The 23,283-nt window shown below is 45.6% G+C and overlaps 1 protein-coding gene across 1 annotated transcript in view; it reads right to left on the bottom strand.

Moving 5' to 3' along the window:
• Scarb2 (scavenger receptor class B member 2) overlaps positions 1–23,283 on the bottom strand; it is a 57,063-nt gene that overhangs the window by 33,395 nt on the left and 385 nt on the right. Inside the window, exons 1-2 of the mRNA XM_085691638.2 lie at positions 23,198–23,283; positions 1,817–1,974 (exon numbers count right to left, since the gene is read on the bottom strand). The exon at positions 23,198–23,283 is cut by the window's right edge and continues 385 nt beyond it. Of these exons, the coding sequence (XP_085547764.1) occupies positions 1,817–1,974; positions 23,198–23,283 (244 nt within the window). The remainder of the gene's footprint in view (positions 1–1,816; positions 1,975–23,197) is intronic.

Raw genomic sequence — 23,283 nt, 5'->3', positions numbered from 1 at the left:
ACTAAAGGCTCAGAAACCGTAGCAGAGGAGAGGGAGGAAAGTCTGAGAGGCAGAGGGAATCTGTTGCAAGATCGTGTCTTCTCGATATGACAGGGGAGCTGCACTCCTGAAATCTCACCAAGACCTACAAAATGACACCACCAGTTGACACACCAGCATAGATGGGGAAAATTCACAGGGTCCCAACATTAGGTGAGGATCTATGGGTAATTAACGAACTGCTGAGAGAGAAAGAAGTCAGTGTCTTTCAGGGAAGAGCCCCATAGGTGAACTCAGCTGGCTATATTTATAATTGTGTGTGCGTGTGTGTGTGTGTGTGTGTGTGACAGCAATAATTAAAGAGGACTTGAATTTGAGAAGTGGGGCACAGGAGGAGTTGGTAAGATGATAAGATTAAACCTCAGTCAATTAGAAGTATTTTGATCACCATTTTACAGAGAAAAACCCAGACAGAAAGTTGCAGAGTCGCGATTTGACACAAGCCCTCATCTGAGTTGAGGCACAGCATGCTGCCTGAGGCAGGCCTGAGGTTTTGGTCTATAAATTCCCAGCACCTGGAATAATACTGACTCAGAACAGATGACTCAACCAGCAACCATCCATTCACGGGGCAATTGATTACAACAGACCTGTGAGCACGTCAATCAGCTGGCAGTCCTGAAAAAAGAACCAATTGTCTGCTTCCTCTATTAATGTTCTTTTGTTGTTTTTTTTTAAGCTTGGCCAAGGAAAACTTTACTGGCAAGATTCCTGAAGGGGAAGGAGGAGCTTCGGTGACTATGACAACACGAAAGTGCCCTGACGGTAAGACCCAAGTCCTCCCCTTCCATCCGCTCAACTTTGAAAGCATATGATCAAGGGCTGGGGAAATGGCTCGGCAGGTAAAGGTGCTTGCTGTCAAGACTTAGGGCTTCAGTTTGATCCTTGGGACCCACATGATGGAAGGAGAGAACTGACTCCTACAAATTGACCTCTGACCTCCACACATAAGCCATGAACTGAGCATGCGCACACAAAATAATGTAATAAAAAATAATCAACACCATTCTTCAATCGTCTTAGCCTTTGAAACTGGCAGCCACTGCCACAAACCCAGCTACCACCCATTATTTCTTACACACGGTGAGTACTGCTTAGAAGGAAATGGATGAACTGGGTGTAGTGGAATTAAGTCTGAAATCCTACTACTTGGAAGGCAGGCACAGGAGGATTGCCACCGGTTCAAGTTCAAGGCCAGCCTAGGCTACTGAATGAGTTTCAAGATAGTAAAACTCTGTCTCTAAGAAAGGCTGGGAACACAGTTCGGGCAGCAGAATGCATGGAAGGAGTCCTGGGTTCATATCCAACATGAAATAAAGGCTATGATCCCAGTATAGGAGGCAGGAGGATGAAGAAGTTTGAGGTCATCCTTTGAGACATACTGAATTCAAAGCCATCCTGAGCTACAAGAAATCTTGTCTCATTAGAAAGGAAAAAAAATTGAATGAACGAGAAACAGAAAAAAAAATTGAATGAATGAGAAACGGGAAAAAATATCTCAGATCAACAGTAAATTCTAGAAACAGACTTAAAACTAAGTAAGTATGGCAGGAAATTGGAAGGAGCCCTGGAGGACAGGACAGACAGTGTTCCTGAGTAGGACATTTGGGGATCCAGCCCTGCCCACAGAGCTCTGTGGAGGAATCTCCCCAGACACCAGCAATGCCACAGACAGAACAGGACCAAAGCCGCGGCCCCACCAGCCCATGTCCTAGCAAGGCCAGGCTGGCACAGCCTCTAGGGCCCTGCACGATTCAACAGTGGAGGAGGAACTGACCTGTAGGTGTATGGCCCCACTTCTTCTAGTATGGGGATTTCTCCTCGGAGGATCTCCTCTGGATTGGTGACATTGAAGAAATAGAACTGAGTGTACACAGGTAGAGGGGGTTTCTCCCAGGAGTCAAAGACCTCGGTACCATTTCTCAACACCATATTCTGGGAAGAAAAACAAAACAAAACACGTTTACAAAAAGGTAAGGCTACTGCTTCTGAGCATGGGGCAGAAAAGAGGGGCATTCATTCCCTGTCCTGTAACTGGGGTTTGGGGGCAGAATCCCGGGTTCCAGAAACCACAAGAAGCTCGTGGTAGCAACCTGTCCCGATGCATGGATTAAAGAGAAGAGTAACCGCACAAGGCGGAGAAAGCATTAGTGATGTATTGAGAAGAACATGCAAATGAGTCCGATGACTCTGGGTTCATCTTTAGAAGTGTGGGGTTTAACCTGTTTAAAGTCAGGGTTTCACTTTGAAGTCTAGGCTGGCCCTTTGAGGCAGTCCTCTTGTCTCAACCTCCTGGGTGACTACAGGCATGCACCATCACACCTGGTGAACTCTTTAGGAGGACTAATTCTTCCGAAACAGAGGGAGAATTAGCGTGGTTCTGCCCATCTTTGTTCCAGGTCTGACCCTGCCAGGTACTTCAACATGTTGATAAATTATTGTAGTATCAACTGGTTCCTACCAAATGATCCCTCTGAGATATAATCACACCATCATATAGAATGGGTCTCATCTTTGAGTAGGTGAGCCTTGAGGGGGTTGAGCTAGGTAGGACAGACAGACACTCCTCAGGGAAGAGCATGTCCGGTGACGACTCAGCAGGAACAAGAGGGCAGAGCAGCCAGGCTTTCCTCTTGCATTTAGTTGTTATCTCATGGGCCCAAATCAGGAGTCCATGCTTGGTAGCAAAGGCAGATTCTAGGTGCCTGTCATGGTCTGCCCTCCTCGCCTGGTCATTTTAATTAATTCTTCGGCATCCACTTGCAATCTCTTGAGACAGGGTCATATCTCACACTACTAGGACCCACGGCCCTGTTAAGCCATAGGCCTTCAGTAAATATCGGCCCTAACAAAAAGATATTGCAGACAGGGCTCACGGATGGGAGCATCGTGGAGCTTTGGTATTTTGAAGATCCGATAGCACCGAGTTTTAGAAGTCACTGAAAAGCACAATACACTCCCAGCTAGCCTAAGACGAAGAATCAGACAGACAGACAGGTCAGCCTCAGCTTTGGTCCTTCCATTTGACACCGAACTACGCCTGCCCAGCAACTCCACCATCAGGAGTTTTTGCATGCATCTTAGAGTCAGTCCCTCACAGATCTATAAAGTAGAGCTGGCTGTCTCTGGCTCAAACCGAAACTGAGGCTAGTGACTATTGCAGACAATCTTTTTGTCCCCACAATTCTTCCTTGACTTCCTACTTTTACCAAGGTATCGTGGGCTAATATCCCTTCACATCCAAATTCATATTTCTAAGTCCTAACCCCCAGTACCTCAGCTTGTGAGCATCTTTGAAGAGAGGGTTTTGAGAGAGGTGACTGAGGTTAGATGAGGCTATGTAAGTGGGGACCCAGTATAACCGGTGTCCTTATAAGAACAAAACACTAGGAAAGGAAGTACCCCGAGTGCGTAGATGAAGCTGCTCCCAGAAGCCAGAGGTTACTAATAAAAGCCCCAGTGCCAGGGGTGGGCTACCTCCCTGTGAGTTGTTGGTCAAGGAGGCCTTTGAGGCTCCCAGGGCAACACAAACAATTGTCACTGCCCTTGGTTGCCCATCAGAACTTAATGATAACGGATGCTTTGGTCACAGGATGAAGAAATCAAGATGGAACTGAGCTGGAAGCTTGCTTCCTGCTAGCTAGCTCTGATGGTGCCAGAAGCTGCAGTGAAGACTTAGGAGGAAGAATTACCCTCAGTGAGAGGTCTTCCTCAGCTGTGGCCCCTGAATGCTATGCTATTGACCGGCAATAGTGGAAAGTCTGTTGTGGGAGTAACCAACCACTTCTGATTGGCTGTGAGGCCTGCCCCACAGGCGGGAGTTCATATCTGGCACAGAAAACTTGTCAAAAGCCCATGCTGGCAGGTCACGGGTCCTATTGCCAAAGCTACTGTTGGTTTTTAGCTCATGGGCATGATATGCTAGTCCAACTGGCCTCTACATAATTATATCCGTGCCCAGAAAATAATGCTGCTATCAGCTGTAGTCAGAGAAGCTTCTTGCAGTGTACAGAGGAACCTGCAGAGATTACTACTGTCCACATGATGCGAATCAGTGACCTTTGGTTGCTCAGGCATAAATAAGATATCTTCTAAGACACATAAAGCATTATGAAAGAATCTTCAACCATCCTTTCTATCAGGTACCTTGCTAAGTCAGTGAGCCGAGACCAGATTAATGGAATAGAAACATTCAAAAACCAACTTGCGACGCCCCTCAAGGTCCAGTCGAAGACTGCTTGGTGAGCCTTCTCATTTGTTCCTACATCCTCCACCATTCCCCTCCCCCGGAAGGAACTTGGTCAGCTTTACCCACGAAGAAGGCAGCAGGTATTTAATACCTTTGGGATTTATTTTTTTTCTTCTCCATGAGGTATTGGGAATTGAATTCAGCAAAGGATACTGGGTAAACATTCTGCCACTAAGCTATATATATCTCCAGCCTTTAAGAAAAAAGTCTTAATTATTATTGTTATCTTGACCCACTAAGCTACCCAGGCTAGCCCTGAGTCAGCCCAGACTGGCTTTAGTTTCTCAAGTCCTGGGATTATACAGGACTGGCTAAGGTCTATCTTTATGTTCTAAACTCAAGCCTAAACTAGCCGAGGGTAGACAGGACAGGAAACTCAGAGCTTGAGAAGAAAACCAGACTAGGTGTGCTCGGACAGCTGAAGGGTAAAACTCTTTCTCCACTGCTGTCATACCTGAATCTGGGGCTCAGTAACTTCTCCCCCTCTTCCATTCCAGCTCAGCATACATTTGAATTAAAAGAGCATCTCTTCCTATACATCTTTCGTGTACATTTTTGGAAGTCTGTCTATCAGAAAATATGCATACAACACCTTAAAACTACCAAGAAGTTAAGCTACTTAAAACTAACACAGTACTCATGAGAATGAAGAGCCTGTGAATGATACTTACTTTGTCTTCCAGAGAACTTCAAAGACCCCTGGATATTTAAAAAAGACTTTGAGAAGGATCACTTTTGCGTGTCCTAAACTTTCTAGAAAAGGCTGGGCAGTAATTTTTCTTCTCCACAAACTGCCCGAGGACAGCTGTACTGGAAGAAACCTGTACTTTCCACTGAACTCCATGACAAAGCACATAAGCATCACTTAAGGAAGGTCAGCATAGGAAACACCTAATAACGGAAGTCATTAGGAACCAAGAAGGAGGAGGGAAACTCAGCAACCCAAAAATGGAAATGCAGCTGTTCAGTATGCAACCAACTGGGTTAGCTGGGGCTTCGCAAAGTGATCTGATCTCCAAAAACCAGTAGGTGTGTTTGTTCTTTTGCACTTCCTGTGACCCCTAGAACAACACACTTCCTGGAGAAACGTTGGTTCAATATAAACTAGAAAACTTTGAGACTAGCTTCCACTGACTTTGCTTTAGACACAGGGAGAGAAGGTGGGTTGTGATCCTTTGACCGGGCACAGAAAGACCTTGGGGAAAGCAGATAAAGAGAGAACCTCAGTTGCGACACAGGCAGCCACTAGCAGTGACCCTAGCAAGCAGCCTGAACTGTTTCTATCCCGACTGTGCGTATCCTCTGCTTGTTTAGTGAAGAAGTTGAATCTACCAAGCATTTGCTGTATCCTGAAGGTCCGAGGAACAAGTTCAAGCCCCAGGCTGCAAGATAAACTCCTCTGGAGGATTAACCAGGTTTTCCTTTCTGCCCAGAGCCCAGTGGGGGGGGGGGGCTGGAATGGCTGCTTCTGGGTAGGGATCAGCTGACCTCGGCACTGCAACTCCAGGTTCACCCTCCTTTTCCAAGAATAGAGGAAGGGAGTCTGCTGAGATAGTTCAGTGACTAACAGGGCTTGTTGTGCAAGCGTGAGGACCGGCTTCCAATCCCCACGTCCCACACGGGAGAAAACACAGGCGTGGCTGCACGTGCGGGTCACCCCAGCACTGGCAGTCTGATCCTAGGAGCTAGCCAGGTGAAATGGTGAGCTTCAGGCTCCGTGAGAGACCCCGTCCCATGGAAACAAAGCAGAGAGTGAAAAATAGGTCACCTGGTAGTCTCTGTCCTACTGTAACTTCTGCAGGTGCGCGCGCAAACACGCACGTGCCACCCCCACCAGTGTACATACAGGCACACACGCCCCGCACACAAAATAAAAATAAATTAATCTTATTTTAAAAAAAATCAAAAACAGGAAGGGCTGCATCTGTGTGTTGTGGCCCACATCTGTAAGCCAACTGCGGGGGTGGGTGAGACCGATTGTCACGAGTTTGAGACTGGCCTGGGCTACAGAGTGAAACCCTATCTCAAAGCGGAAAGCAAACCAAACACAAACAGTACAGGAATGCACCCTTTGCGTGTCAACATAGGCAGTACAGCGCATTGGTCAAGAGGGTTAAATGAAAACAGGTGGAGAAGCCGGAAACATGGCTCAGTGGTTAAGCACACTTGTTGCTCTTCCAAAGGACCCAGGTTCAGGTCCCAGCACCCACATGGAAGCTCACAATTGTCTGTAATTCCAGGTCCCAGAACTCTTCTGGCCTCTGTGGGCAACAGGCATGCAGACACGGTACACATACATATGCAGACAAAATATGCATAAACATAAACCTACGGTTGGGGATACAGCCTGACGGTAGCCTTGCCTTGCCTTGCCTAACATGTGGAAGGCCTTAAGTTCAATTCCCAGCAAGGGATGAGGGTGGGTTGGAGTGCGGGTGGAAACACAAACCCGGCTCGGGTCAGGACTACTTTAAAGCATTACTGTAAAGACTATTTATTGCAAAGGGCAAAAGCTAATAGTGATGCTTGCGGAATCTCAAGGGCTAGGCAAAGAGTTTGCTTTTCTAGGAGGAGTGGACAAGACTAGGGCCCACGATGCTGCGGAAAGTGGGGTGCCTAGGAATGGCAGAATCAGCCAGTGAGCAGAGCGCCTCTCCTGGGGGCCAGCTATGGCTCAGCACCACGGTGTGCAGAGAATGAGAGGGAGGAAGGACCTGGGATCTCATTTATCTGTTAATGAAGTTCATCTACAAATTACAAACCCCGGAGCTCCACAAGTGAGAGCCGAACAGATGGGTAGGCAGCTGGGTTTATCTTGCTTGGATTTATGCCGCTCAGGCAACCCAAGGTGCAAAGAGAAGTGGGGGGAATTTCCAGAAAGAAAGGGGGCAGAAGTTCTTCCAGAAAGGGTGGAAGCCAGCCTACTTGGGCATCCATAAACATGTCTCTCTGACGTACAGGATAAAAATAAACGTTTAGAAGCCTTGTCTCCTTAAACAAGGCAAACGATAACACTCACAGTTAACTATTGAAACGGTCCTTGTCAGAGTGATCCTTACTTGGTAGCAGACTCTGGTACACCCTAGTATTCTCCCCATGGTCAGCCTGACCCCCCACGGTACTTCTCTATCTTGGCTAGAACAGAGAAGAACCCATGCCATCCAAAACACTGTCCTGTCTCCTCTTACTGCATTCAAATCTTCCCCCTTTTCTGCACCATTCATGCATCTTTCCTCTGGCTCACGTGGCTATGTGTTTGTCAAGGAACCCTCTGTAAATCTCAGAAGAGACCCTGGGCCTTGTGTGTGTGTGTGTGTGTGTGTCTGTGTGTGTGTGTCTGTGTGTGTGTGTGTCTCTGTGTGTGTGTGTGTGTGTGTGTCTGTGTGTGTGTGTCTGTGGGGGGGGGGAGAGGAGAGACCAAGGGAGATGAGAGAGCAGAGGGAAGTTGTAAAAGCAGCTGCCAGCATTTCTGAAACGGTTTCATCTTTATTTTTATCCTTTCCTGACTGAGTTCAGCTCACAAGACAGTCACTACTGCCACCACCGCCAGCTGCGTACTACTGTGTCCCTGCCAGAGTCTGGGACTGTGTCAGGGGGCTCATTGCTCCTGAGATAAGAATTTCCAGTTTCCCAATTTGTGTCAGAGCCAAGCACCAAAAAAGAAATGAAAAGAAACTACAGTATGTAGATAAGGAGACGGTTGCACAGATGTTCCCAAGTACAAAGTCAGTACATTAAATCAAGCCTGGACAAGCCCTGGGCTGCAATGTGGCAAAGTCCATGTTTGCCTACCTCACAGTCTGGTGGAATGACCAGATTTAGCAAATGCAATTGCGTTTCATACAAACAATTTTGTAAGTATAATTATGTCCCAGATATTACATGAGCTACATAGAAAATAATTTAATCTTTTAAGTGCTTTTCTTAATTTTTAAAAATTGTATTTGTTCTGGTGTTTTGCCTACATGCATATCTGTTATATTATACATGCATGCCTGGTACCCAAGAAGGTCAGACAAGGACATTTGATTCAGTGAGATTACAGTTACAGATGGCTGTGAGCCACCATGTGGATGCTAGGAATCAAACCCAGGTCTTCTAGAAGAGCAGGCAGAAAATGATTTAGTCTTAACAGAGGCATACAGAAGGACCTAGGAACAAAGTATTGTGATATCTGCAACTTATACTGAAATAGTTATAATAATAATAATAATAATAATAATAAAGTGTTTCAGAGAAATATGGCTAGGTAGTAACAACTGATACCTGGGAGAATGGTATCATCACACACACATATACTGAAATAATTATTTTGCTGTTTATCTGTAATGTAAACTAGTCTAGGCATCTTGTTTTGTATCTAGCAACCCTACCCTAAAGGAAACCATAGCAACAACAGAGAAAACATAATACAGTGGACTCTGAGTTTCCCAGGCACTCACCCTGAGTTCTTAAGGAAAGAAAGTATGGCAGCTGTTGGGGTGGGGTGTCATGCCGAGCTTCATCCACTGGATGTGAGGACCTAAGAGGAGAAGAAGCTCAGAGCCCCATAGCTGCTCAGTCCCACTATGCTAACGAATCCAGAGACAGCAAGGGAACTTTGTACCACAAGATGGGCCAGAAAGTTCATTGATCAAACCTCTAGTTTTGCACCTGATACACAAGACATTGGTGGTGCACTGCCAAGCACCTGCTCTGCAAAATCAGTGTTGACAAATGAATAAATAACAATCTCAAGTCCAGAGAATGTCAGCTCCAAGGAGCCAGGATCACTGCCACGCTGCCCTGAACCATTCTAAACATAAAGCTGCACATGGGGACAACTGTGGTCCATCACCGAGGGCTCTGCTGTGGTAGTGACAGCTCCAGAGAAAACTTTCAATGAGCCGGGCTGTCATAGTCAGAATGCATTAAAAACCCGCACAAGGTCCTAAACCAATTTCACAAATGAGGTTGGATAGTGCTTGGTAATTTTAGCCAGGTAGAATGGGATCGATCTTTCAAAGCACAATACTGCATATCACTAAAAGAAATATTGGGATGAATCCTTGTTATGTGGTGAATTAAGAACAAAAGCTAAACTAACAATTAGGGCAGAAATACTTTCCTGTTCATCAGCCAAAAAGGTACAAAGTGAAGTCCTTCCTGTGTCCAACAGGAAAAAAAAAACTGTGTTCTCAAGACGAAACTCAGTTTAAGGACACAAATGTCACATAGAATTGTAAGCAGGATTCACTCTTGCCTAAGATAAAATGATCAGTTCACAGAAGTGTGTCTGGTCATATCAGATTTGGAAGAGACATCTGGTGCAGCAGATTAAACAACACAACAAAGGACCAAACTACAAATGTGCAGGGAGCAATCATGCAAGCATCCAACCTCAACGCCCAAATGAGGCTGCCATTTGCTGTCACCTGAAGTCAGGTCCTCTCCCTGCCCAGGACACCCTGATGCCGTAGAAAATTTGGGCAATAAATTTTCATTTGCAAAGTCTTTATAATGAAATTTTTATTAAAAAAAAAAGTAAGAGGAAGTCATTAGTCCCAGTAGCCGGTACCTGTGTTCTCATTACTTGGGAGGCAGAGGCAGGAGGATCAGGAGTTCAAGACCAGCCTTGGCTACATAGAGCAAGGACCAAGAAGCTGGCTTAGTGGGTAAAGGTGCTTCAGTGCACAGGCCTCATGGCCTGAGCTCAATCCCGGGAACCCACATACAAAGTTGGATGTCATCAGAACAGCAATAGGAAGAAGTGCAACTCCTGAAGAATTCTCCTCTGAGCTACACAATAGCAGCATGGCACACGTGTGCCTCATGGCACATGTATATTCATGCACCCGTGTGCACACACATAGACAGACAAAAACAAAATGAGTGACAGAAAAGAAAACATGACACCCTTATAATCCACGCTCCCACTATTAGCATTTCTTCTTTAAAATATTAATAATGTCTTTGTTTTTTAAAAAACTGTTTCTATGGTATGCGTATGCATGTTTGCCTGTATGTACACTTAAGCACCACGAGAGTGACTGGAGTCTGCAGAGCCAGAAGGCGGCATCGGATCCCCTGGAGCTTGAGTTACAGGTGGCTGTGAGACGCCGTGTGGGTGCTGGGAACAGAACCCAGGTCCTGGAAGAGCAGCCATTACTCCTGACTGCTGAGGCATCTCTCTAGTCTCTCCTTCTGATATTTTAAAATCTATACATATGTATGTGCATTTTGAAAAAAAACATTATAAACTATCCTTATTTAGTTTTAGATGCAGTATTTGTGTACTTATCTGTTATATAGGAACCAATCAGCTCACCTAGTCATTCGCTTTGGGACATGTACTCATTTCTGTCCTGCAAAGAATGTTCTAGAATATCTTCGTTTAAGCTATTGATGAATTAGTTTTTAATTAAGTATTACTGTGTGTGTTTGTGCGTGGTTGGGAGGGAGGCTGCATGTGTCACCGTAAGCACATGGAGGTCAGAAGACGACTTTGTGAAGTCATTTTTCTCCCTCGTCACCCTCCCACAGCTTCCAGAACCAAACTCAGGCAGGCTTGTGAGGCAAGTATCTTTACCCACGAAGCCACTTCCCCAATCTTACTAATTTCTTCAAATCAGCTGCCACCTTTGGAATTATTTGATTAAGGTTTTTATGAAGTCACGTTGTCAGAAACTTCCAGAAGCATCATCATGGACCATATCCCTTCAATACCAGCCTAAAGATGTTTGAAATTTTAACAGTGGGAAGTAACATCTTAAATTACAAGAAAAGTATACTTTTTTGTTTTGTTTTACAAAGTTGCCAATGAAGTCAGCAGAATTGGCAAACATCATAACTTGGAGTCCAGGGAAAGCTGGAAAGCTGGTCAGAGGGAGAAGAAGGGCAACCCTGTTCGGCGACCCTGTCCTGAACTTGGGGACAAAGAGTCCTGACCAGGCCGCGCCTGACGTAGGTCAGATGTAGCTGACTAGATTTTCTACGTAGCACTGTGAGGTAGTCTTGCAGTGACCTTTGGGAAAGAAACGGCAGGAGAGTTGCTGAACCAGCTGTCCCAGGGCAAGCCACTTCCAAAGGGTAAAAATAAGCACTTGAGGAATTGCGTCAGATTTGACGGGAATCAGAAATACTTTTAAGGAAACCATCAGGGCTCAAGAGCACTATGAGCAACTCTGCAAAGTCAAGAGAAGGCTCCTTAATAATTGAACACAACTCAAGTCATACTGCCATTCACCCACATTAAGGCAACCAACTCTGAGAACCTGAAGGCTGAAGAGTGTGTGTGGCTTTTCTCGGATTCCAGATCAGTGAAACTCACCAAATACCAAAACATCAATTGGTTTTGTTTTGAAAGATTGCTCCCTTAAGTTAAACAAATCTAAGACACACACCTGTAATTTAAATAATTTTCACTACTTCCACCTAGTCTCTTTGGCACCATGAGATAAAAATTCTGCTGTCAATGTTTTCCCCTTGATTCCTGACTTTGACTTGGAAACACACTGCGTTCACCATTTTTGCATAATCATTTGACTCATTCTGGTGAGACCGTAATTGTCACAATTTTAGCTAAGGAAAGCTGACAGACAGCTCAGTTTCAAATTCTAGCTCACTGGCAAACTGTTGCCCTGTCTCTAAATGACACCAGGGTGGTTATGGTAGGCTAGCTACATTGAAGCAAACTCCTGCTAGGAAACACTCACTGCAGTGTTCCCAAAGGGTCCAGGGTGATCAGCAGCCAGGGTTGAGAACAGTAAGCGTAGCAGCCAGAAGGAAACAAAGTAGTAAGTGAGGGCTTCAACACAGAAATCTGGAAGAGGCGTGAGTATTTTGACTATGATATCCACTGTTCCTCACCGTCAAAGCTGGGGACATATATGTGTGTAGGGAGGGTGGGCAGTGAATCAGAGAACGCCGGAGAAAAACGATTTTCCGCTGGAACTAAATAAGAAGCAGGGCCCTGGAAACAATGCGCATGCTCTCCACGTGACCTGTGCAGCCTACCTCATTCTTTCAAACCTGTTTGGTTATGATTGCATCTTATGTAGGGGCCGCGTGATGCGATCCTCGCTTGCTTATTTATTTCTGTCTCCTCTCCCATTCCCGGTAATTATCAGACGTACGGTGTCTCTTTCAATGGGGCTTTCAGGGTGGAGGGTAGAGGAGGAATGTCAAAACACAAATTTCAATCAGATAAGAAGAGTAAGTTCAACAGACCTATTGTCCAACAGAGGGACTGTAGTTAACGCCAACACACTGTAGGTGTGCTCTGTCTAAAATAGCTGAATCGGCTTTTAAACTGTTCTAATCTGTTTCCCACAGATAAGTCCATAAGGTGACATATGTGATAAATAGCTTTATTTACCCATTATGCTGTATACTATATCATTTATATATATATATATATATAATTATATATACTTAAAAAAAATCAACATAATTGTACACCATAAATAAATATAATTTGAATTGTCAATTTTAAAAATGCATCTTAAAAACCAGGATTTGTGGTGGTGGATGACATTACTGATGACATTAGCATTCATAGTCTCTGGAATACTTTTAAAACTCAGTGCAGAATGGTCAGTGGGGGAGGGTAGCGAGAGAAACAGGCTGTGTCTGCAGCTGTCAAACCGGAAACAGTATTCACTTCCACAAGAAACAAGCCTTTGCCCACATTCATTAAACATAAGTCTCCGCAAGCTATCTTCCAGTTGTTCTGTCTTTGGAAGGGAGGATGACGTGCAGAGAGAGGCCTCTCTAAGAAAGACAAGAGCGCAAACCTAATGACAAGGGACATTTGCTGGACGCTAGGAGCCAAGAGAGGTGTGGGAATAGCAGGTGTCTTGAACTGAACGCCTCTGTCTCTTCAGAATCTCTGTGTTGAAATCCTCAACCCCAAGGTGACAGCATCCGAGGTGAGGCCTTGAAGCGACTGTCACAGTCACAAGAGCAGAGCCCTCATGAATAGGATTAATGCTCGTGGTGATTACTCATCTTTATCAACTTGACTAGACTTAGGTCTGTAGGAAATGCACTGTTGGGTGTGTCTGGGAGGTCAGGTCCTGAGAGAAGTTGAAACAAGAAGGGGAGGCCCACACTGAATGTGGGTGGCAGCATCCTAGGGGCTGGAGTTCCGGGTTAGATAAAAAGGAAAGTGTGAGACTTGTGGTAGCGTCCATCTCTCTTGACTTCTGACTTCGTGACTGTCGCTGCAGTGTGACCAGCCATCACACTCGGGCTGCAGCTCAGAGCGGTTCTTGATACCTCGCTCTCCCTATCCTGAGAGACTGCACCCTCAAACTACAACCCCCAAATAAGCCCTCGCATCCTTATGATTCTTTAACAGGCACTAAATCTACAATGTGTTGACTCTCCCAACCCTCAGAGCTGTGAGAAATATATTTCTGTTGTTCAGAAGTCACCAGTCTGTGGTGGTGGAAGAAACAGTGGGCTAAGATAGCGGCGCTGGCCACTGGTCTGCTCCACGCCGGGCTTGGGGAGGCTCGCACTGCAGAGCTCTGGCATGTGCCGGAAGAAGACGGAAACCCGAATTACTAGATTAAGCTTTCAAATTTTACTTTATTTGTTTGTTTACTGTGTGTGTGTATGATGAGGCAGGGGGCGCATGTTAGGATGTGCATGTGGAGGTCAAAGAACAATTTTGTGGAATTGACTCTCACCTCCCACCTTTCCATTGTTCTGGGGTTAAATTCAGGTCATCACACTTGAACAACAAACACCTTTACCTTCTGAGCCACCTCTCCGGCCCAAATTTCCAGATTTTAAAGGGATAAACCATTCAGGGGTAAACATGTGACCATTGTCCTACAGAGCTACAGGGTGGGATCAAATGTAAAGTCACACAATAACAAGCAAACTACATCCTTCCAAAGACAGAATTTTATCTATCCTTTCATCCATCCAAGAGCTTTATTAAGCATCTTCTCCATTCCTTCATGTCTTCTTTTCCCTCCCTCCCCTTTTCTTTTCCTCCTCCTCTTCCTTCTTTCTGTGGTGCTAGGGATTAAATCCAGGGCCTCACAAATGTCCCCTACCGCTGAGCTACACTCAGCCTCTGATCTTGTTCTGTACAACTCAGTGAATTTGGTAACAGGAAATGATACAAAATTAAATATGTCAGGACCCTTACCTTCAAAAAACTTTCCAGCTAGCTTTGAATACTAAATTGGGTGCTACAGACTGAGATCCCTGTGGGTCTGAGGTCAGAGAAGGGCATCGTGAGTTATGGAGAGACCAGTGTTCTCAGCCAGCTTTAGCAGGACACAATGAAAGACAAGAGATTCCCAGAACCAGAATCATTAATGGTCCCAAACCTGGGGCTTTTGTTAGTTTGCTTTGGCTCTTTTTTCTTTTGAGAAATAGTAACCAAATAGGTCATGCAGAAATATAATCATAGATATGTATAATTGTTATAATTATATATTATACATGTTATAACAACAACAAAGATATATGTTATATATATAGTATATTGTTATTAAAACATGCATAATATAATTACTATATTGATAATATATAAATAATATAAAACATGTATTATATATTTTTAAACATCCCTAAAAAAATTATGAATTTCATTGAAACTGTATGAACACGGTCTGTGGACCCCTAGATGTTCCTGAGACCCTCTCAGACACTCTGCAAGTCAAAAGTTTTTAGTAACACTAGCCATACGTCATTTCCTCCCCTCCCCTCCCTGGCTTTGTGAGCATGGAGTAGAGCTTTCCAGAGGATACCTGACCCATGAAGACATCCTTGCTTTGGTGGAGGAGGTACAATTGCTGGTGCAATCTTGCATTTTAAAAGTTTCTTAAATTTTTAAATTTTTATTTGTGTGTGTGTATACATATACATATGTATATATATATGTATGTATATATATGTATGTATATATATGGATGTGTGTGTGTGCGCACATGCGCTCACACATGCACGCGGGTATGGGCAAATATATACCATAGTATGTGTGTGGTCGGAGGACAACCTTAGTGTTGGTCCTTGCCTTCTACCTACTTTGAGACTGGGTCTTTGGTTGTTTGTTGGCATGCTGCATGTGCCAATCTGGCTTTCGAGTCTCCGTGGACTCTCAGGTCCCCATCACTCACCTCGCTGTAGGAGCATTGGGATTACAGAAGTACACTACCATGCCTACCTTTGATGAGTTCTGGGGATTCGAACTCAGGTCACTCTACACAGCAAGCACCTTATCCACTGAGCCATCTCACCGTCTCTGCTTTTAATTCTACTGCTATAAGAATCAATTCGTGCAAACCACAGAAACAAAAGTACAAAAGTTCTCTGGAGTCCTTAGGAATTTTAAGAGTGTAAAGAGGCCAGAAGTTTGAATTGGAAGCAATTTTCTAAGGGCAGGGACCTTGTTTACTGTTTATGTGCGGAGCTTGCTTGTTGTTATCTGCACTCTGCCTCCCAAACGGTTCTCGTCCCATCAGCTCCTGCTACACAGGCAACAAAAGTGCACACTGAAAGCACTTTCAGAGAGAGAAAGCAAACTGCTGGGTGTGGCCAGCACTAGAGATAAGGAGGCAGGAGGACCAGGCGGGGTTTGAGGTCCCCAACTACACAGGGAGTTCAAGGCCAGACTGGTCTACAGGAGACAAAAAAAAAAAAAAAAAAAAAAGAGTGAGAGTTAGAACCAAGGTCAGTGTTTGTTTTCCTTTGATTGTTTCTGACCGGTTACTAGCTTTGATTAAAAACAGCCCCTTTCTGAGTACTGTGAGTATGTGTAATACATTTGATGATATGGGTCACAAGTGTCTCCCCACTTGGCCGACATCCCGTGTTTTCATTAATGAGTTTATTCCCACCTGCTGACTCTTCTTCGTGAAGCAAGAGAGTATCTGGCAGGCCAGATGGCCTCTGACAGAATGAAATGTAAAGCAAAGCGACTCCCACAGCTAAGAACCTCCCTACACCTCTTTTTCTTTTCCTGCAAACCTTCCAGATAATGGCAGTATTAGCAGTGATGTCCTCAGCCAGAATTCCTATCTCCAGGAATGAAGATGAGCAAAAAACCTTCGCTCTCCACAGCTCTTTAACCTGGTACCGTTCCTAATGAGCCTGACTCGGCAGATCTGGGCAAGGTCTGGCTTCCTCTACACCTCCGGAAGAGACACTGTACCCCTAGAGTCTAGGAACAACACCGACATCTGCTGTTTTCCTGGTAATTATGAGTTCACTTGTAGCCAACACAGACTGAAGAGCCTGAAGGAAGCATCCTGAGTGTGCTATGACAAGATGGTGTTTCGAAGAGAAGAGAAGGCTGCCTTGCAGTCAAAATCACTGCCTGTTTATAGCTCTGGGTCCTCCTCGGGTAGATAGATAGACAATCCCATCACTGTTATGAACTTGCTTAAAGGAAACTGAGAAATGAGCATGCCCCTGGGAGGTTCATCAGCTGGAAAGCCACACCAAGGCGGGGGAAGCCCCAGGTCGGTAAACGGCCAGGGCAGGATGAGTAAGCAAAGGGAGCCGGATTCCTGCTGACCTTCCAGTTTCTATAACACTCTCAGGGGCCTCACAGCGCTGTTTCTAACCCCTTGCAGCTTTACAGGAAGGAAAAAAAGTCCTCTTGCTTGAAAGGGTCTCAGCTTCCTAAAGAGAGTACCCCTCCCCGCATGCCAAGATGTGGCAGACAGTAGAATTATGGGGAAACAGTATAGCATGGGGTCACACGAGAGGTAGCCCTAGCAGTTCTTATCCAATCCACAGTGTTTTGGAGGAAGAGGTTGTTAATCTTTACACCAGAGCAGTAAGTCCACACAAACCAGGCCAGGCAATTACAGGAAAATGGAATGTGGTCATCCTTCAGATGGGGAAGCAGTCGCCGTCGGAGACCAAGCTGGCACTCCTACCTCTCCGCTGGGCTTTAGATAAGCCATTTAGCTTTCCAAAGGAAAATAACAAATAAAAAGTGATCTCAAAGGTTTGTTTGTTTCTCTTTAAAACAAAAACCTTAGACTAAGAGTCTAAGTCTTCTCAACTTTCGACAGTGGCTCTGCCTTATTTTCTGTTATATTTGTAGCCCTAGCACTAAGTTGTGAGCCACCCCTCCTCCTTCCTGGTCTCGGGATTGCATCTAGGACCCTTACCGTGCCAATCAAGCATTCTACCACCAAGCCATAGCCCCGGCTCCATGTTCTTTGAATGCAGTAACTAGGGGAATGAGGTTAATATGCAAGAAAAAGTCCTTGATACTAGCTGTAAAGCAAAGGATAATGAACCTATAGTCCACGACCCTAGAGAAGCTAAGTAACAAGGTGAACCCTAAGAGAAACATATATAGTTTCCCCTGGGAAAGGGAAATAGACGAGATCTCCTGACAAAATTAGGAGCATGGGGTTGGGGGATGGGGAGAAAGGAGAGTGGAAGGGGAGGAGGAGGGGAAGAGGAGAGCAGGGAGAACTTGAGGGAATGGAATAGTCGAGATGGGGGAAGGACAGAGATGAGAGCAAGGAAAGAGAGATTTTGATTGAGGGAGTCATTATGGGGCTAGCAAGAAACCTGGCACTAGAGAAATTCCCAGGAATCCACAAGGATGACCCCAGCTAAGACTCCAGTAATAACGGAGAGGGTGCCTGAGCTGGCCTTGCCCTGTAGTCAGATTGATGACTATCTTAAATGTCATCATAGAATCTTCATACAGCGACTGATGGAAGCAGAGGCAGAAACCCACATTGGAGCACTGGTTTTGCTAATGTCTTAGCATCCCAAGAAGTGGGGAGATGGGGGAGCTGAAGAGGAGCAAGGCGCTTTGGGCACCTGTTCTGCCAATGAGAACCAATGACTACAGGGTTTCCCAGGATAAGGCAGACGTTAGTGGGGCCGAGCTGCTCCTTTGCAATCGTCCCGACTGTTACCCTTCCGGGCCTCTGCAATCCTTTGGTTGAAGGAACTCTGTTGTTCTACTTACTTCTCTCTTGCTGTGACAGGACACTGTCCAAAAGGAATGGATTTGTTTGGCTTACATTCTACATCACAGTCTATCATTGAGGGAAAGTTTGGGACAGAACTCAAGGCAGGAGTCTGGAGCAGAAACTGAAGCAGAGAGCCCAGAGAATCCCTGCTTAGTGGTGTGCTGAGGTGGTGTGAATAGGCATGGCCCCCACAGACTCATGTGTTTGAGTGCTTGGCCACTATCAGGAGGTGTGGCCTTGTTGGAGTAGGTGTGGCCTTGTCAGAGGAAGCATGTCACTGTGGAAGGGGGCTCCAAGGTCTCAGATTGCTCAAGCCACACACAGCCAGTGGGACAGTCTCTCCCTGCTGCCCAGGAATCAAGATGTAGGACTCTCAGCTTCTTCTCCAGCACCATGTCTGCCCACACACTGCCATGTCCCACCATGACAATCATGGAGTAAACCTCTGAAACTGTAGACCAGCCCCATTAAATGTTTTCCTTGATAAGGGTTGTTATAGTCATGGTGTCCCTTTGCAGCAAGAAACCCTAAGACACAGGCCATCCAGGGCTACACAGTGAGACCTTGACACACACACACACAAACATACACACACACACAGACACACACCCATCCATCCATACACACACCCATACACACAGACACATACATACACACACAGAGACAAACACACACACATATACACACACAGACACACACACCCATACATACACACATACCCATACACACACACACACAGAGACAAACACACACACATACCCATACACACACACATACACACAGACACACACGCACATACACACAGACACATACATACACCTATACACACACATATACCCACACATACACCCATACACACACACCCATACACACATACACACACATACACCCATACACATACACGCAGACACACACATAGGCACACACACATACACCCATACACACACGCAGACACACACACATACACACACATACACCCATACACACACGCAGACACACGCAGACACACACACACACACACACATACACACCAAGCTCTATCACGAAGTTCCAGACAAATGCAGACCTACTTTCTAGGACCCTGCCCAACTGCAGCCTCGCTGCCCTTTCCTTCCCCTCCATCTCCCAGGAAAGCCCCAGAGACAAACCATGAGAAGGTGGTCCTACTAATTCTTCAAGGCTGGCTTTGGATAAATTAATTACTTCCAACCAACACTTGCGTCAGAATTTTGCTCATGCCCAGTGATGGAGGAGGGTTATCTGTCTATTGTGTTATTTTCATTGGTTAATAAAGAGACTGCCTTGGCCCCTTGATAGGACAGGAAATTAGGTAGGCGGAGTAAACAGAACAAAATGCTGGGAAGAGGGCTATGAGGCAGACACCATGGAGCCAGCCACCAGGTCAGACATGCTGAATCTTTTCCAGTAAGCCACCACCTCGTGGTGCTACACAGATTATTAGAAATGGGTTAATATCAAGACGAGAGTTAGTTAGTAACTAACTCTCTAGAGATAATGGGCCAGGCAGTGCTTAAATGAATACAATTTGTGTGTTGTTATTTCTGGGACTAAGCTAGCTGTGCAGGAGCCGGGTGAGGCGAAAAGCAGGCCTGCCCGCAGCTCCTTACTACAGCCCAGTAGCAGGCAACTGGGATATTTAGTTCCAGTACCGCTCCAATCACGCTATTTACCGGTCAAAATGAAAGTCTCACTTCAGTCTGCTATGTCAACCTAGAACTAAAGGACAATGATCACTCAAGATAAATTATTTTCTTTCTTTTTGTTTTTGTGTGTATATATGGGTGTATGTGGCTATATGTGTAACTACATGTGTGCATGTGTCCACATGCATGTGGATGCCAGAAGTCAATGCTGATTGTCTTCTTCAGCTGAGTCTCTTTATCTGTTTGTTTGTTTGTTTACTTGCTTGCTTGAGACAGGGTCTCTCCCTGAATCTAGAACTCACCGATTGCCCAGGCTTGCTGGCCGGAAGTCCCAGAGATCCATCTGTCTCTCTGGCTCCATAGTGCTGGGGTTACAGATGCATGCTACCTCATCCAGCCTTTTATGTGAGTGCAGGGGATCTAAACTCAGGTCTCTGTGCTTCTGTGGCAAGCACTTATTTCACTAAGGCATCTCCACATCTTTGAGGTCAATGTGTGTAAGAATTATCTCACAAAACTTCTCACGATTGGCTAAACTGGTGTTTTTGAATTTCAACCTTTCCCCATTCCTCTTTTTCATGTTATACAAGTTGGGGCATAAATACTGTTTTCAAAGGAAAACAGTAGAATTGGAGAATCCAAGTGGATTATATTATAACTACAATAAAGTCAACTCATGAATGAATCACCCATAGAAATACTATTGGAAATAATGATGGGTACCGCATATCCATCACCCAGTCCTCGCGCGATGTCTAAGTGCTCTTTGCTTAGCCTACAACCCAGGTTTCATGGGGCCTAAAGCTTCTGCAATTCAAAGGGCCCTTCCTAGGAAGAAAATAAATGGACACAAAAATAAACACAGAGCTTCGGAAGGTCCTGTACAAGCAAAGGACCCAGAGTTTATACTGCATGAGCTTCACGGAGATACAACTGGGTGCCCAAGATGGTTTAGAGAAGGTAAGCGACTTGCCCAGCATTAAAGCTGGAGAGCCACATATTTAGGATCGGAATACAAGGTGTCCATTTCCTAATCTCAAACACAATCGCTGTCATTTCATTAAACACCAACTATATGTGGCCATACTTTTTTTCTTGAAAATTCTTATAATCTTTCTAAATACCTTGGTCATTATTATCAGTGCCTACAGACAAGGAAACATAAATAAAAAATATTATAGGGTGGAGGGGAAGCTAGATGGAAGAATGTTTGTCTAACGTGCAGGAAACCCTGGTTTGATCACAGCATTGCATAAACCAGGTCACCCCAGCACCTGTCACCTCAGCACTCAGGACAGGAAGGCAGGAGGATCAGGAGTTCAAGTTCATTCTCAGCACTATAGAATGAGGTCATCCTGGGCTACATGAGACCCACCCTCCCCTCAACAGAAAAAAAACAAAAACAAAACGAACGGAGTCAGGTGTGGTGATGCATGCTTGTGATCCCAGCACCTGGGAGTCTGAGACAAGCAAGCGCTGTGTGCCCAGGGACCAGCCTGGGCTGCATACCAAGAAGCTATCTCAAAAGGAAAAACTGCAAGAAATATTCAACAGTAGTCCCTGGTTACTCAAGCGGCGCAGGTGGCACCAACATCCATGCCCTGTGCGTCTCATCTACGGAGTCCTTCTTCCTTTGATCCTCCGTTTGGTGCGACCTCCAGGTTACCCGGGCAAGGGCACGCTGGTAACCTCGAGTTGACATAAGACATCCTCATCCATCTGCCGAAACTAACCCCGTTTCCTTCCTGCTACACACCACGTGGTACGCCACTCGGCAGCTGGGGTCCTGCGGGTCTCTAAATCTCCTGTACTGTTAGTTATCAGTCAGGTCGCTTCCCAGGAAGAAAACCACTTGTGGCTGACAAAAACTCAGGACCTGTGGCGCTGCCTCCCACCTACCCCTCTGGGATGAAACTGAATTCCAAAGAATCGAAGTGGTCCCTGCCATGGTGCTGGAGAACCATGTATCCTACCAGAACTGCTCCCCCCCAAAAAAAAAATTAAAAAGAAAATATCCTGACTGCTGTATCCTTTTGCTCAAGCCATCAAAGCGAGAGTCTAGGACTAGTCATGAATTTGGATGTGGGGCATAGAGAAGGGGTTTGTCTCTGTCCTTGAACACACAGGCTCGGGGAAACAACAGTCTTTGAGAAGCTTACATAGGAGGCCTGGTCTCCTCTTGGCAATGCTGTCTTATTCAGACTGGAAGGGAACTTTGTCTTGATACTTTAAAAAAAAAAGTTTTTAATTGCCAGATTCCAAGTGACTGGTTACTGCTGGAAATCTCTGCTTAAGGATTTTATCTACTGCCATTTGGAATAAGGCAGCTAGTCTAAACCTGGAGTATGCTAGTTCCCAACAGACCAGGTCTAAGCTTTGGACCTGGGTGACAGCACAGGTTCGATGCTAATGAGAAAGGCTACTCCAGCGACTTGTTTACTATCTATTTAGTTTTAAAGGAGAGAGTGGTCCTAGTAAACTCTCTCCTGTTCCTCTTTCCACCGTGCTTGGTGGATGTGGGAGAAAGAAATGACGGGGGTAGTCCCAGGATGGAGAAGTCTTCCACATGACCTTCCACATGATTCAGCCTCCAATCATCCACTTTGAGAGACAGGTCCAGATCCTTTAAGGTGGCTAAAAGCATTCCCCACCCCCACCCCCGTCCCGCATCCCTCCTAATGTTTGAGAAGATCAAGGATGAAACAGAGACAAAGCGACAAGGCTGTCGGGGAGACACAAAGCCGCTAAGCACTGACTGCGATGGATAAAATGTCACCCACTCCAAAAGTCTGGCCTGTTTGTCAACTGCCTTGCCCTACCCTGCCCAGGAAGTCAAGAACACAATAGACCTCTTACCCGGTTCTCATTCTCAGCCCCACTCCGCTTCAAAGGCAGGGCGGGCAGCCAACAAAACCTGCCTCTGCTGCGGTGCTTTTATGCATTCCTGTTTCTTCGTAGAGTGGGAGGAAAACAAGACTCAACATAGACTGGGTGCGTAGAGGGGTAGGTTGAAACGCTAATGATAGAACGTGAACACAAGGCTTTCTTAAAAGTCAAGATCTGTAGACCTCCAGGTTATTTAAAGGGAACAGTAACCTCAAGCCTCCCTACCCGGCCAAGCCCGGGACACAGGGGACAAACAAGGGTTGTGTTCTGCAGTGTCGGGGCCAGTGCGACTCTCCCCACACAGAGTCGCAGTAGGAGGATGGCTTGGAAAGACACGCGTGCGCGAACACACACACACACACACACACACACACACACACACACACACACACACACCTAGCCTGCCTTACCTTCTCGATCGTCTGGTCCACCGCCTTCTGAAAGACTCGAGCCACCAGCAGCGTGACACTGGTCACTAACAACAGCAGGGACAGTG

The sequence above is a fragment of the Myodes glareolus genome, chromosome 8, assembly GCF_982192425.1.
Source record: "Myodes glareolus chromosome 8, mMyoGla1.1, whole genome shotgun sequence".
In the NCBI taxonomy this organism is placed as follows: Eukaryota; Metazoa; Chordata; class Mammalia; order Rodentia; family Cricetidae; genus Myodes; species Myodes glareolus.
Note: the sequence above shows the minus strand (reverse complement) of the source record. Positions and strands in the feature narration are given on the sequence as shown.